General features: G+C 46.3%; 1 protein-coding gene across 1 annotated transcript in view; it reads left to right on the top strand.

Moving 5' to 3' along the window:
* Positions 1-15,638, top strand: part of MKLN1 (muskelin 1) — a 120,679-nt gene that overhangs the window by 38,311 nt on the left and 66,730 nt on the right. The window contains exons 2-3 of the mRNA XM_075345345.1: positions 2,318-2,387; positions 2,627-2,769. Coding sequence (XP_075201460.1) covers positions 2,318-2,387; positions 2,627-2,769 — 213 coding nt within the window. The remainder of the gene's footprint in view (positions 1-2,317; positions 2,388-2,626; positions 2,770-15,638) is intronic.

The raw sequence follows: 15,638 nt of genomic DNA on the forward strand, positions 1-15,638 counted from the left end.
ACACCAAACGTGCATGTGTTTAGGATTTCCTTAGTATTGCACAGGTGATAATTTAATAATATGCATGAATGATTGTTCCAATATCTGTACAATACTAAAGAAATCCTAAAAACAGGACCTGCTCGTGGCTTCTGAGGACTGGAGTTGGAGGAACACTGCCATATAGGTTAGGATGCTGTGCGACAAGTAAAGGAAACAAGAATGCATTGAATGGATATCTAATACTCGTATTTTCTTCCTAATAGAACACCGATTAGAAGGTGAAGATTAGACATTTTTCTAATTCATTTGCAATAAATAATTCACTTACAAATTGGCCGCAGCATCACACCTTGAGGTTGGGACATGGCCATGTCTACCATAGTGTAGCATCTTCTCCTTTTTACAACAGTTTTTGTCCGTGAGGCTGAAAATGTAGGAGAGGAATGATGACCTATTCTTGTCTGAAGAAAGGATTCCTAATAGTTCTGGGTCGTTTTTACTGAATTTTTCATTATGCTCCAGATCCTTTCTTTTGGTGAGGAGTTTGGACCGCAGGCGGCCAGTTCGTTACCCAAGCTCTTGTGGATGCACTGTGGTTCTCATGATGTCGCTGAAATATGCAAGGACTTCCCTGAAAAAGACATCTATAGTATTCTTGAGGCGATGCACTGATCCTCAGCCGAATCATGCCGGTTTTTAATACTGTTCCACCTAAGGGGCCCATAGATCGCAAGCCTTCACAATTGACCATCCGTCTTATGGATTTCTCTTGAATCTTTGCATATTCACTCCTCCCCCCCCCAATCCCAACTACAGTGTGTAATAGCACGTCTATGCAATTTTATGTTGAGGGACCGGTTTCTGCAATTGTTCCACAATTTCTAGATGCAGTTTGGTGCACTTTGCTTCTGGCAGACTCTGCCTCTCTAACATGTTGTTTTTTTTTTGTTTTATACAGTTATGTGATTTGGTCCAAAATTAACCCTCTACTGTTTTTCATTAGTACCACTCATTTTTCCAGCCCTTGGTTAAGTGTTATGTAGGACTTTTATATTTTTTTTTATTTTTTTTTTTTTATATATATGGGCAGAAGAACAAACATGAAGGTAGTTGCCTACTATCTGCCTGTTCTGCGGGGATGCTCTCTGTTGGCTCAGCTCGTGTTCTCTACTTCATTTCACCTCTCATACACAGAGCATCTCTTAGGCTATGTTCACACTTCCGTCTTTTTGCATCAGTCACACTCCGTTGCCTTGAGGAATTACGGTATCCTGCAAAATATTTTGCAGGAATACGTTTTTTTCCCCATAGACTTCTATTAGCGACGGATTGTGACTTATAGCTCTGTGTTGCATCTGCCGCTTGACGGATCAGTCGTTCACTGACTGACCAGCAGGCGGTAGGAACGCACACTGTAACATTTTTTGTGTGCGGCGAATCAATTTTTTTTTTTTTTTTTTTTTTACTGTGAGCATGCGCACAGTAAAAAACAATGATGGACTGACAATTCAGTTCCAGTGGCTGGAACGATCAGCTGATCGGCCGGCAGCCGGCTTTTTGCGAGCGTTCGGCTGATGGGCCGGCTTTTTGCGGGCGTTCGGCTGATGGGCCGGCTTTTTGCGAGTGGTCCATTTTACCAAATGAATCCTCTTTCTCATGACAATTCCATTTCTTGTACAACACATCAGTCACAAGCGTCAAGCAACGCAGGTGACTGATGCAAAAAAAAAAAAATGGAAATGTGGACACAGCCTTATTGGGGCGTTACTGCATTCAGACTTGCAGATTGACAGCAGGCTTCCCGCAGTTAGGAGCCGGCTGTCATTCAGTATGACATCCGCAGAGGCACCCTGTCAACAAAGTACAGTGGAAGAGAGGACACGGTGTGACCTCAATAGAAGCCGCCAAATTAGACGAGCAGTCAGTGATGGGCATGATCGGCTCCAGTTGGTAACTACCTGCCCATTAGTTCATACGCAAAAATAAAAGCTCCAGATAGCCTTCTTAAACCTGTCCCAACTTTAGTAATTGATGGCACATATTAAATAAGTTTTTTTAATTTTTTTTTTTTTTTTCAAATGGAACCATGTCTAAACTTCAACTTCCCATCTGTGTTCTGCGTAAAGTACTGCTGTAAGAGATTTGCAGATTATTTTATTTTTGTTTTCGTTACATTTTTCATTGTTTCAACTTTTTTGTATGGGATTGTTTGGGTTTCTTTTCCCTTTCTTTCATCACTTAATATTTAGTTTGATTCTATACGAAGTTTTTTTTTTTGTATGTATATGAACATTTTTATTTGTTAAAATGATTTATTTATTTTTTTTCTTCATAGGAACATTTTAGTTGACAAACCTAATGATCAATGTTCACGGTGGTCTTCAGAGAGCAACTATCCTCCTCAAGTAAGTGTTTGTAATGAATTGACATGTTATGAGTTTAATTGGAATATAACAATCTCTCCTGGGGAAATACATTTATTCTGGACCTTTAGGGGGTAGAAGAAAGTGTAAAATAAGTATGCTGCAAATCTCTGCTTATACCTTTGCTAAGAACAATGAGATTTTATAACAGTCGAATGGCTGTAAAAAGGATTTGTATACTCTGGCTTGTGTAGCTAACAGTTTTTATTGCTTTTTGTCAGTTTTTGATACTGAAAGTTGAAAGGCCAGCCATTGTACAAAGCATCACATTTGGAAAATATGAGAAGACGCATGTCTGTAATTTGAAGAAATTTAAAGTCTTTGGTGGCATGAATGAAGAAAACATGACAGAGCTTCTGTCCAGGTAAATCTAATGCTGATGTATGCCGTGTAAATATATACTATATATTGGTTTAGTAACATTTATGTGCAGGTATGTAGCAGTGGCTTTGTTATAGCTGTTTTATTCCTGAGGTGGCCATACTGAAGACTTGTGCTGCTTACCGTAGATCAGACTGCCTATTCTAGACTTCTATCAGCAAAGTAGACTTTGAGGGTTCGCCAAGATCTGTATAAATACGGTAGATAAATGAGTTAAAAAATGAGTAATAAATGCCCTTTAAAAGGGTTTTCCCATCTCCGCTTCTCTTGGCTGGGTCATCAATAACTGTCCTGTTTCCAATTTTTGCAAGATGGAGCTTTGGAAACGGGCAAAGAGACTGAACGTGCGCACCCTGCAGTTTTTGCCGCACTTTTTGGTGCAGTTTTGTTGTCAAAGTTCTCACTTTTAACTTCCCAGAAAAGTATGAGACTGAAGATTTGCTGTGCGCACATTGTGCCAAACTGCAGACAAAAAAAACCTGCAAACTGCTGCCGAAAAACTACAGCATGTGCTGTCTTGCATTTCTGAAAAAACACATGGTCAAAACAGCACCATCACAGGCTTTTTTTTTTTTTTTGCTTTGACATTTCCATTGTCTCTGGGACAAGGTGCAGTTTGGGTTGCAGTTTTTGTGACAACCAAACTGCAGCATGTGCATATAGCATTAGCTGTTTCTGTAGCGCCACCTCCAGTGGTTGGAATGTGGAATGACGTTCACGATAATGTCAAGCCAAGGCAGTCTGCAATTTGAATAACATTTACATAAAATGTCACTTTTAAACAATGCATTTCCTTTAACCCCATCAGCTCCTGGGCACTTTTAGTTTTTGTTTTTTGCTCCCCTTTTTCCGAGAGCCGTAACTTTTTTTTATTTTTCCGTCAATCTTGCCATATGAGGGCTTGGTTTTTGCGGGACACGTTGTACTTTTAAATGAAACCCATAAGTTTTACCATATGGTGTACTGGAAAACAGCAAAAAAATTCCAAGTGTTGAAAAACTGCAAAAAAAGAGTGATGGCACAATAGTTTGTGGGATGTTTTATTCACGGTGTTCACTATATGGTAAAACTGATGTATCTATGTGATGCCTGAGGGCGGTGCGAGTTTGTAGACACCAAACATGTATAGGTTCACTTGTATCTAAGGGATTAAAAAAATCACAAGCTTGTCCAATAAAAGTGGCGTACGTTTTGCGCCATTTTCCGCAACCCGTAACGTTCTTATTTTTTGGGATCTATGACTCAGTGACGGCTTTTTTTTTTTTTTTTTTTTTTTTTTATTTTTGCGTCTCGAGCTTACGTGTCTAATGGTATCGTTTTTGCACAGATGCTACGTTTTGATTGCCTGTTATTGCATTTTGCGTAAAACTTACAGCGACCAAAAAAGGTAATTTTGGCGTTTGGAATTTTTTTGCCACGCCGTTTACTCATAAGATTGTTTTTTATATTTTGATCGGGCATTTCTGAACGCGGCGATACCAAATGTTTGGGGGTTTTTTTAACCCTTAAGTTTTCAATGGGGTGAAAGGGGGTGATTTGAACTTTTTTTTTATTTATTTATTTATTTATTTTTTTATTTTACTAGACCCCCTAGTGGGCTATAGCGATTAGCAATCCGATCGCTCTGCACAGCTATACAGCTGTAAACAGCAGATAAGGTCACTTCCTGCTTCACTGGCCTCCGGGCCGAGTGAAAATGAAAGTGAAACGTCATAGCGGCAGGCATCATCACATGACCCTGTGCTACCATGGCAACCACCGAAAGTCACGTGATCACTCACGTGACTTCCAGTGGGGGCGGCGGTAAGTGAAAATCTTCACCGTGCGTATATACATCTCGCTGCCAGACTTTGGCAGCGAGATGTAAGTCTATGTGCGCACTAGAAATGTGAATTTTCTCAAGAAAATTTCTTGAGAAGCTTCTGGGAGTGAAAGATTTCCGGACCTCCGGAAAAAATCCGCATGCGGATTAGCCGTGGAATAGCCGCGAAATTGCCGCGATTTTACCGCGGGTGGTTCCCTGCGGATTTTTGCAGGCTGTACTGCCGAAATCCGCCGGGTACCTGCGGAAATAATGGACATGTTCATTTTCTCAAGAAATTTTCTCGAGAAATTCTTCTCAAGGAAATTTCTTGAGAAAAATCCGCAAGTGCGCACAGCTATTTTTTTTTTTTTCATAGAAATTGCTGGGAAATGTCTGCACAAAGATTGCAGACATTTCTCAAGAAATTTCCGCGGGTAAATCCGCGGGTAAAAAGGTCTAGTGCGCACAGAGCCTAAGGGGTTAATGTTACGGGTGGAATGCGACTCCACTCGTAACATGCAGGCACACATGTCAGCTGTTGAAAACAGCTGATATGTGCGCCGATCGCCACACCCTGCCCGCGGCAGGGGGCGGGGTATAACGGCACACGATCCATTACTGATAGATCAGTCAAAGGTCGTGAAGGGGTTAATGTGCTTTGTTCTTGGACAACGTTTTCGTTACTTGCCTCGGATTTAACTCCTCAGTGCAAATTAACAAATGACTATTTGATCCCAGTGGTAAGGAATCCTTAAGTGTGGAGCCGGTTCATGAGCTGATCTCCCTCCACACGTGGCTACATTGCTGGTATCTGTTCCTAACAAGCGATTTGGAAATCAATAAATAGAAGCTTTTCTCACCCCTCCCATATGGGACGTTACAGCACAGACCTGTAAAGCTCCGTTCTGCAGCAGAGTACAGGGGCCTGGTGGGGGAATGGCTCAGGATCCATTTTCTTCCTACGGGCCAGCTCTTATACTTGTTTTTTCTATCCAATCTTAAAACGGGGCATTGCTACCGTATAACAATTTTTGTACTGTCCCCTGCCTCATACACTATGATTGAGCAGAAGAACTTACGGCACATAGTTTAACAAAATAGGGTCAACAACAATACAATGAGAGGTGCTGAACCCATACCACTCCAATAGGTATGAAAACAAGGACGACAAGGAGTTTTAAAGGTACAAAGTTAAAAAGTGATTTTTATTAGGACAAATACATTAAAAAATAGAATTGTGCATTTTTCCATAAGACAGAGTACAGTATTAACAGTAAATACGAATAGTACAAAAGAATGGTATAATGGGTACACAAATGAGAGTGAACCTGATAAACGCCCTAAACAGGATGACCCAAAGAGTGCAGGCCGAAATAACGGCTAAAGATAAAGGTCAAACAAAGTAGAACCTGGGCGCCAGGTCCACAAACACCTGCAGGTGGTGGGCGATGGAAGTGGCAGGCAAAGGTGACCGGATGTAAGTCCGAAAAATAGGGGCTGATCATTAAATATGAGGCTGGCAAAAGGGTCAGCATTAATGCCTAGGGCGCCGGTACAAAATGCATAATGACCGGAAGTACGTCCAAATGCTTAGACCTAAGAAAATTGCCAGGTAAACGGCTAACAGAGAGGTAGCAATAATACCTAGGACGCCGGAGCACAATGCCGACCGGATGTACGCCCAAAAGCCTATGCTACTGCTGATCGCCGAGTGCCAGTTAGAAAAATTATATCAGCGGTGATACCTGGGACGCCGGTAACCAAAGCCTGCAGGAAGGAATACTCCACGTGGAGGACCCGACGTACGTTTCGCAAAGGATTATGGTCGCTTATTCATGGGTAAGTTTGTATGTGCTTCGCAGGACCTTTTTGTATCCACGGTAACGGTCACATGACCGCAATCATAACCAATGAAAATGGACTGATACGGCGCATGTGCGGGCGCGTCACCACATCATAAACACCCCGGACGGCGTCAGAGACCACGTGTGCGCCCAGGAACCCACAGGTAACCATGGGAACGGACGCACACTGGAAACATACAGACGCCGCAGGGGGGCAGGAGGGGGTGACGCCACCCGGACATGCGCACTTCCAAAATCACCAAATGTATTGGACAGCCAAAAGAGAAGACAAATATCATATACATGAAAAAAAGAAAATATTTCACAAATATACATTTTAAATGTAATACATGATGTCAAAAATGAGTGAAGGAGATCCAAGAATATGGTTTCCATAGATGTTCAAAGTTGATCCCAATATAGATTTGTAATATGAATATTGACTTTTGGTTAAATGGATATCCGAGATCAAGTCCATAGGAGGTAGAGGAATAGACCAAATAAAAATGTCCAACAATTTTATGGATACTGCAAAGCACAAGCAAAGAAAATGCATATATCAATAAAGTGAAAGATTTAAAAAAAGCATGTAAAATATTAAAAATTGTGTATAAAACACAAAGGAGCACCCAGAATCATATGATGATAATGCAGCAATTTATAAAAAGGAAGAGAAACTCAAATTTTCATTAAGTCCCCTAGGACTCAGAGTATCAAGTGCCACTATCCATTTTGCCTCCTTTTGTGCCAATATTTTCTTCATATTGCCACCTCTGATACCCCCATGTATCACATCGATCCCAAGAAATCTGAGGCATCGAGCGTCGCAGTCATGGAATAGTCGAAAATGTCGGGGTAAAGTTTTTAAAGAAGCCACATCCTCCACCGTCCTCGCTGCGCAAATGTCTCTCACGTGCTCGCGGATCCTCACTCGAAGTTCCCTTGAAGTGAGGCCAATATAGATTTTTGAGCACCCACATGTGGCATAATAGATAACATAAGAACTGCCACATGAGATGTATTCATTGATGTGGAAAGTCTGCGTTCCATCACTGGATTTAAATATAGAGCACCGGGAGACATTTGCGCATGCAAGGCAATGGCCACAAGGATATGACCCCTTGATCGGACGGCTATATCCAAATAGGCCACCAATCTTGGGGGCATAATGACTTTGAACGAGCAAATCCCCAAGATTCTTGGATCGTCTAGGGGTCATCAATGGGCGTTCAGAGAGGCATGAGGATAGTCCTGTCTCAGACTTAAGAATAGGTCAGTGCTTGGTCATTATTTTACGCATAATATCCCACTCGGAATTAAAAGTGGAGATATAGCGAACTGGTCCACCTCTTGCATTGGCCATTCTCCTAGTAGATTTTTGTAATAATTGGCCTCGAGGAGTAGCCTTCGCCCTATTGTAGCCCTTCTTAATTGAACGGTGGCTATATCCCCTCTGGAGAAATCTATCACGTAAATCACCGGCCTGTCCCTCAAATTTCTCCTCTGTGGAGCAGATCCGTTTTACCCTGAGAAATTGACCGACCGGGATGGCTTGAATGGTAGAGATGTTATGAGCAGAGGATGCATGTAATAAAGAGTTGACTGCTGTTTCTTTTCGATAGACATCAGTCTGGAGGCAGCGCGAGGAGTCCACCTCCAAACTGATGTCCAAGAAGTCAATCCTCTGTGTACTGATTTTATATGATAATTTTATATTTTTTGTGTTATTATTAAGAGAATCCATGAACGATCTGAGCTCCTCCACCGAGCCCTGCCAGAAAAAAAGCAAATCTATATAGCGGAGCCACATGTGCACATGGTGCGCAGCCTCGGCGCCCCCACACGCAAATATCTCCCTTTCCCAATACCCCAAGAAGAGATTTGCGTATGAAGGCGCACAGGCCGCGCCCATGGCTGTGCCCCGCCTCTGTAAAAGGAGGCGGGGCACAGCCATGGGCGCGGCCTGTGCGCCTTCATACGCAAATCTCTTCCTGGAGTATTGGGAAAGGGAGATATTTGCGTGTGGGGGCGCCGAGGCTGCGCACCATGTGCACATGTGGCTCCGCTATATAGATTTGCTTTTTTTCTGGCAGGGCTCGGTGGAGGAGCTCAGATCGTTCATGGATTCTCTTAATTTTATATTTTTTGTGTTATTATTATCATATAAAATCAGTACACAGAGGATTGACTTCTTGGACATCAGTTTGGAGGTGGACTCCTCGCGCTGCCTCCAGACTGATGTCTATCGAAAAGAAACAGCAGTCAACTCTTTATTACATGCATCCTCTGCTCATAACATCTCTACCATTCAAGCCATCCCGGTCGGTCAATTTCTCAGGGTAAAACGGATCTGCTCCACAGAGGAGAAATTTGAGGGACAGGCCGGTGATTTACGTGATAGATTTCTCCAGAGGGGATATAGCCACCGTTCAATTAAGAAGGGCTACAATAGGGCGAAGGCTACTCCTCGAGGCCAATTATTACAAAAATCTACTAGGAGAATGGCCAATGCAAGAGGTGGACCAGTTCGCTATATCTCCACTTTTAATTCTGAGTGGGATATTATGCGTAAAATAATGACCAAGCACTGACCTATTCTTAAGTCTGAGACAGGACTATCCTCATGCCTCTCTGAACGCCCATTGATGACCCCTAGACGATCCAAGAATCTTAGGGATTTGCTCGTTCAAAGTCATTATGCCCCCAAGATTGGTGGCCTATTTGGATATAGCCGTCCGATCAAGGGGTCATATCCTTGTGGCCATTGCCTTGCATGCGCAAATGTCTCCCGGTGCTCTATATTTAAATCCAGTGATGGAACGCAGACTTTCCACATCAATGAATACATCTCATGTGGCAGTTCTTATGTTATCTATTATGCCACATGTGGGTGCTCAAAAATCTATATTGGCCTCACTTCAAGGGAACTTCGAGTGAGGATCCGCGAGCACGTGAGAGACATTTGCGCAGCGAGGACGGTGGAGGATGTGGCTTCTTTAAAAACTTTACCCCGACATTTTCGACTATTCCATGACTGCGACGCTCGATGCCTCAGATTTCTTGGGATCGATGTGATACATGGGGGTATCAGAGGTGGCAATATGAAGAAAATATTGGCACAAAAGGAGGCAAAATGGATAGTGGCACTTGATACTCTGAGTCCTAGGGGACTTAATGAAAATTTGAGTTTCTCTTCCTTTTTATAAATTGCTGCATTATCATCATATGATTCTGGGTGCTCCTTTGTGTTTTATACACAATTTTTAATATTTTACATGCTTTTTTTAAATCTTTCACTTTATTGATATATGCATTTTCTTTGCTTGTGCTTTGCAGTATCCATAAAATTGTTGATGGACATTTTTATTTGGTCTATTCCTCTACCTCCTATGGACTTGATCTCGGATATCCATTTAACCAAAAGTCAATATTCATATTACAAATCTATATTGGGATCAACTTTGAACATCTATGGAAACCATATTCTTGGATCTCCTTCACTCATTTTTGACATCATGTATTACATTTAAAATGTATATTTGTGAAATATTTTCTTTTTTTCATGTATATGATATTTGTCTTCTCTTTTGGCTGTCCAATACATTTGGTGATTTTGGAAGTGCGCATGTCCGGGTGGCGTCACCCCCTCCTGCCCCCCTGCGGCGTCTGTATGTTTCCAGTGTGCGTCCGTTCCCATGGTTACCTGTGGGTTCCTGGGCGCACACGTGGTCTCTGACGCCGTCCGGGGTGTTTATGATGTGGTGACGCGCCCGCACATGCGCCGTATCAGTCCATTTTCATTGGTTATGATTGCGGTCATGTGACCGTTACCGTGGATACAAAAAGGTCCTGCGAAGCACATACAAACTTACCCATGAATAAGCGACCATAATCCTTTGCGAAACGTACGTCGGGTCCTCCACGTGGAGTATTCCTTCCTGCAGGCTTTGGTTGCCGGCGTCCCAGGTATCACCGCTGATATAATTTTTCTTTGTCGCTCCTAATTGGGAGACCCAGACAAGTGGGTGTATAGCTACTGCCTCCGGAGGCCACACAAAGTATTACACTTAAAAGTGTAAGGCCACTCCCCTTCTGGCTATACACCCTCCCGTGGGATCACGGGCTCCTCAGTTTTCATGCTTTGTGCGAAGGAGGCACACATACACGCATAGCTCCACTGTTTAGTCAGCAGCAGCTGCTGACTATGTCGGATGGAAGAAAAGAGGGCCCATACTAGGGCCCCCAGCATGCTCCCTTCTCACCCCACTTTTTGTCGGCGGTGTTTGTTAAGGTTGAGGTACCCATTGCGGGTACGGAGGCTGGAGCCCACATGCTGCTTCCTTCCCCATCCCCCTTAGGGCTCTGGGTGAAGTGGGATTTTACCGGTCTCCAGGCACTGAGACCGTGCTCCATCCACAGCCCCTGGAGAATCTGCTGGAATGGAGCGGAGTATCGTCAGGGACAGGCCCTGCTACGTCAAGGTACTCTGTGTCCCCGTACATATCGCGCGCACACCGCAGCGTTGCTGGGTGTGTTAGTGCGCCGGGGACAACAGCGCTGCGCGCTGGTGCCATTCCTATCTACAGCTTTGCTGAGAGGGGACATGTATTTGAAACTGCCGCGCGGCCGCTGTTGTCAGTTTTTTCGCTGCGGCGCGGCTGGGACTTGTGGTGCGCCGGGGACTTCCGCGCTGGCCGTGCATATATCACGGCCGCGCTTATTACTCGAGTCCCCGGCTTTTTGCGGCCTAGTTTCGTTTCGTTCCCGCCCCCAGGCCTGCCAGTCAGGGGAAGGGCGGGACGCTGTACAGAACGTCAGCGCAGAGGGCTGGAGTCTGCTTTGCATACTCCAGCCCTCACACTGGGCACAGTGGGACGCCAGTTTCCCGCACTTTGTTTGAGGCACGCCCACGGTCCGCCCCTCTTCACAGGACGCCGGCAGCCATTCCTGTGTGCAGTCTGAGCTGGAGAGAGGAGACTGGGAGACCCAGACACGGGATTCTGGTGCCCACACACCCGCTTTTCAGCGGGCGGTAAGCTGCCCTCAAGGGCTGACCCCCACTGGTGCCGAAGTGTATATTTGTATTTTATGCTTGCAGCTTTACATTGCACTGTACGGTCGCTGGGGATTCTCTCCTATATACCCTCCTAGATTTCTCAGAGGACACAACAGCATGTCGACCGCAAAAAGCAAAGGTGCCAAGGCACAGGCTTTCTATGCTGCTTGTACCGCTTGTGGGGCTGTTCTACCGGCAGGTTCCACTGACCCCCACTGTGTGCAGTGCTCGGCCCCTGTGGCACTTAGCTCGGCCGGGGCCTCTGCTGGAGGTGACCCAGGCAGAACCTCCTGTGAATACTGTCCAGGTGACAGGGACGGAGTTTGCAGTCTTTGCTGACAGATTGTCTGTGACTATGACTAAAATTCTTGAAACATTGCAGTCTAGACCAGTAATTCAGGCCATGGACACTGTTAACTCATTGCTCCCTGGTCCCCCTCAGTCGGAACAGCTCCGGGATCCGGGGGTGTCTCTTGCATCCCAGGGTGATGGCTCTGACACGGACGACAGTCCCAGACAGCCTAAACGAGCTCGCTATGAGCGGCCCTCGACTTCATCACACTGGTCAGGGTCCCAGCAGGACTCTCTGTATGATGAGGCGGAGATAGCTGATCAGGATTCTGATCCTGAGACCGCTCTCAATTTGGATACACCAGATGGTGACGCCATAGTGAATGATCTTATAGCGTCCATCAATAAAATGTTGGACATTTCTCCCCCTGCTCCTCCTGTGGAGGAGACAGCTTCACAGCAGGAGAAATTCCATTTCAGGTATCCCAAGCGTAAATTAAGTGTATTTCTGGACCACTCTGACTTTAGAGAGGCAATCCAGAAACACCACGCTTATCCGGATAAGCGTTTTTCCAAACGGCTTAAGGATACACGTTATCCTTTTCCCCCGGACGTGGTCAAGGGCTGGACCCAGTGTCCCAAGGTGGATCCTCCAATCTCCAGGCTTGCAGCTAGATCCTTAGTTGCAGTGGAAGATGGGGCGGCACTTAAAGATGCCACTGACAGGCAGATGGAGCTCTGGTTGAAATCCATCTATGAAGCTATCGGCGCGTCGTTTGCTCCAGCATTCGCAGCCGTATGGGCACTCCAAGCTATTTCAGCTGGTCTTACACAGATTGACACGGTCACACGTACATCTGCTCCGCAGGTGGCACCCTTAACCTCTCAAATGTCTGCATTTGCGTCTTACGCGATTAATGCTGTCCTAGACTCTACGAGCCGTACGGCAGTGGCGTCCGCCAACTCCGTAGTTTTACGCAGAGCCTTGTGGTTAAGAGAATGGAAGGCAGATTCTGCTTCCAAAAAGTGTTTAACCAGTTTGCCATTTTCTCGTGACCGACTGTTTGGGGAGCGCTTAGATGAAATCATTAAACACTCCAAGGGTAAAGATTCATCTTTACCTCAGCCCAGACAAAATAAACCCCAACAGAGGAGAGGACAGTCGGGGTTTCGGTCCTTTCGAGGCTCAGGCAGGTCCCAATTCTCCTCGTCCAAAAGGACTCAAAAGGATCAGAGGAGCTCAGATTCTTGGCGGACTCAGTCACGCCCAAAAAAGACAGCTGGAAGACCCGCTACCAAGGCGGCTTCCTCATGACTTTCGGCCTCCTCTCTCCGCATCCTCGGTCGGTGGCAGGCTCTCCCGCTTTGGCGACATTTGGCTGCCACAGGTCACAGACCGTTGGGTGAGAGACATTCTGTCTCACGGGTACAGGATAGAGTTCAGCTCTCGTCCTCCAACTCGCTTCTTCAGAACTTCTCCACCTCCCGACCGAGCCGATGCTCTGCGGCTAGCGGTGTCCACTCTAAAAGCGGAAGGAGTGGTGACCCCCGTTCCTCTTCGGGAACAAGGTCACGGTTTTTACTCCAACTTGTTTGTGGTGCCAAAAAAGGACGGGTCATTCCGTCCCGTTCTGGATCTAAAACTGCTCAACAAGCACGTAAAAACCAGGCGGTTCCGAATGGAATCCCTTCGCTCCGTCATCGCCTCAATGTCTCAAGGAGATTTCCTAGCATCTATAGACATCAAGGATGCTTATCTCCACGTGCCGATTGCTCCAGAGCACCAGCGTTTTCTACGCTTTGTTATAGGAGACGAACACCTTCAGTTCGTAGCTCTGCCTTTCGGGCTGGCGACAGCCCCACGTGTCTTCACCAAGGTCATGGCAGCAGTAGTAGCAGTCCTGCACTCTCAAGGTCACTCTGTGATCCCGTATTTGGACGATCTACTTGTCAAGGCACCCTCTCAAGAGGCATGCCAACACAGCCTGAACGTTGCGCTGGAGACTCTCCAGAGTTTCGGGTGGATCATCAACTTTTCAAAGTCAAATCTAACTCCGACCCAATCGCTAACATATCTTGGCATGGAGTTTCATACTCTCTCAGCGATAGTGAAGCTTCCGCTGGACAAACAGCGTTCACTACAGACAGGAGTGCAATCTCTCCTTCAAGGCCAGTCTCACCCCTTGAGACGCCTCATGCACTTCCTAGGGAAGATGGTAGCAGCAATGGAAGCAGTCCCTTTCGCGCAGTTTCATCTCCGTCCACTACAATGGGACATTCTCCGCCAATGGGACGGGAAGTCGACGTCCCTCGACAGAGACGTCTCCCTTTCTCAGGCGGCCAAGGAATCTCTTCGGTGGTGGCTTCTTCCCACCGCTTTGTCGAAAGGAAAGTCCTTTCTACCCCCATCCTGGGAGGTAGTCACGACAGACGCGAGTCTATCAGGGTGGGGAGCAGTGTTTCTCCACCACAGGGCTCAAGGGACGTGGACTCAGGAAGAGTCCACCCTTCAGATCAATGTTCTAGAAATCAGAGCAGTGTATCTTGCCCTACAAGCCTTCCAGCAGTGGCTGGAAGGCAAGCAGATCCGAATTCAGTCGGACAACTCCACAGCGGTAGCGTACATCAACCACCAAGGTGGAACACGCAGTCGGCAAGCCTTCCAGGAAGTCCGACGGATTCTGACGTGGGTGGAAGACACGGCTTCCACCATATCCGCAGTTCACATCCCAGGCGTGGAAAACTGGGAAGCAGACTTCCTCAGTCGCCAGGGTATGGACGCAGGGGAATGGTCCCTTCACCCGGACGTGTTTCAGGAGATCTGTCGCCGCTGGGGGATGCCGGACGTCGACCTGATGGCGTCACGGCACAACAACAAGGTCCCGGCTTTCATGGCACGGTCTCACGATCACCGAGCTCTGGCGGCAGACGCCTTAGTTCAAGATTGGTCGCAATTCCGGCTACCTTATGTGTTCCCACCTCTGGCATTGTTACGCAGAGTGCTGCGCAAGATCAGGGCCGACTGCCGTCGCGCCATCCTCGTCGCTCCAGACTGGCCGAGGAGATCGTGGTACCCAGATCTGTGGCACCTCACGGTAGGCCAACCATGGGCACTACCAGAACGACCAGACTTGCTATCTCAAGGGCCGTTTTTCCACCTGAATTCTGCGGCCCTGAACCTGACTGTGTGGCCATTGAGTCCTGGATCCTAGCGTCTTCAGGATTATCTCGAAAGGTTATTACCACCATGAGACAGGCTAGAAAACCATCCTCCGCCAAGATCTACCACAGGACGTGGAAGATATTCTTATCTTGGTGCGCTGCTCAGGGAGTTTCTCCCTGGCCTTTTGCATTGCCTACTTTTCTTTCCTTCCTGCAATCCGGGTTGGAAAAAGGTTTGTCGCTCAGCTCCCTTAAAGGACAAGTCTCAGCGCTATCTGTATTTTTTCAGAAACGCCTAGCACGACTTACTCAGGTACGCACGTTCCTGCAAGGAGTTTGTCATATCGTCCCTCCTTACAAGCGGCCGTTAGAGCCCTGGGATCTGAACAAGGTTCTAATTGCTCTCCAGAAGCCGCCATTCGAGCCTATGAAGGATGTTTCCCTTTCTCGTCTTTCACAGAAAGTGGCCTTTCTAGTAGCGGTCACGTCTCTTCGGAGAGTGTCCGAGCTAGCGGCGCTCTCATGCAAATCTCCCTTCCTGGTGTTTCACCAGGACAAGGTGGTTCTACGTCCGATTCCTGAGTTTCTCCCTAAGGTGGTATCCCCCTTTCATCTCAATCAGGATGTCACATTACCTTCCTTGTGTCCTCATCCAGTTCATCAATTTGAGAAAGGTTTGCATTTGTTGGATCTGG

Source organism: Anomaloglossus baeobatrachus, chromosome 4 (assembly GCF_048569485.1).
Source record: "Anomaloglossus baeobatrachus isolate aAnoBae1 chromosome 4, aAnoBae1.hap1, whole genome shotgun sequence".
NCBI lineage: Eukaryota > Metazoa > Chordata > Amphibia > Anura > Aromobatidae > Anomaloglossus > Anomaloglossus baeobatrachus.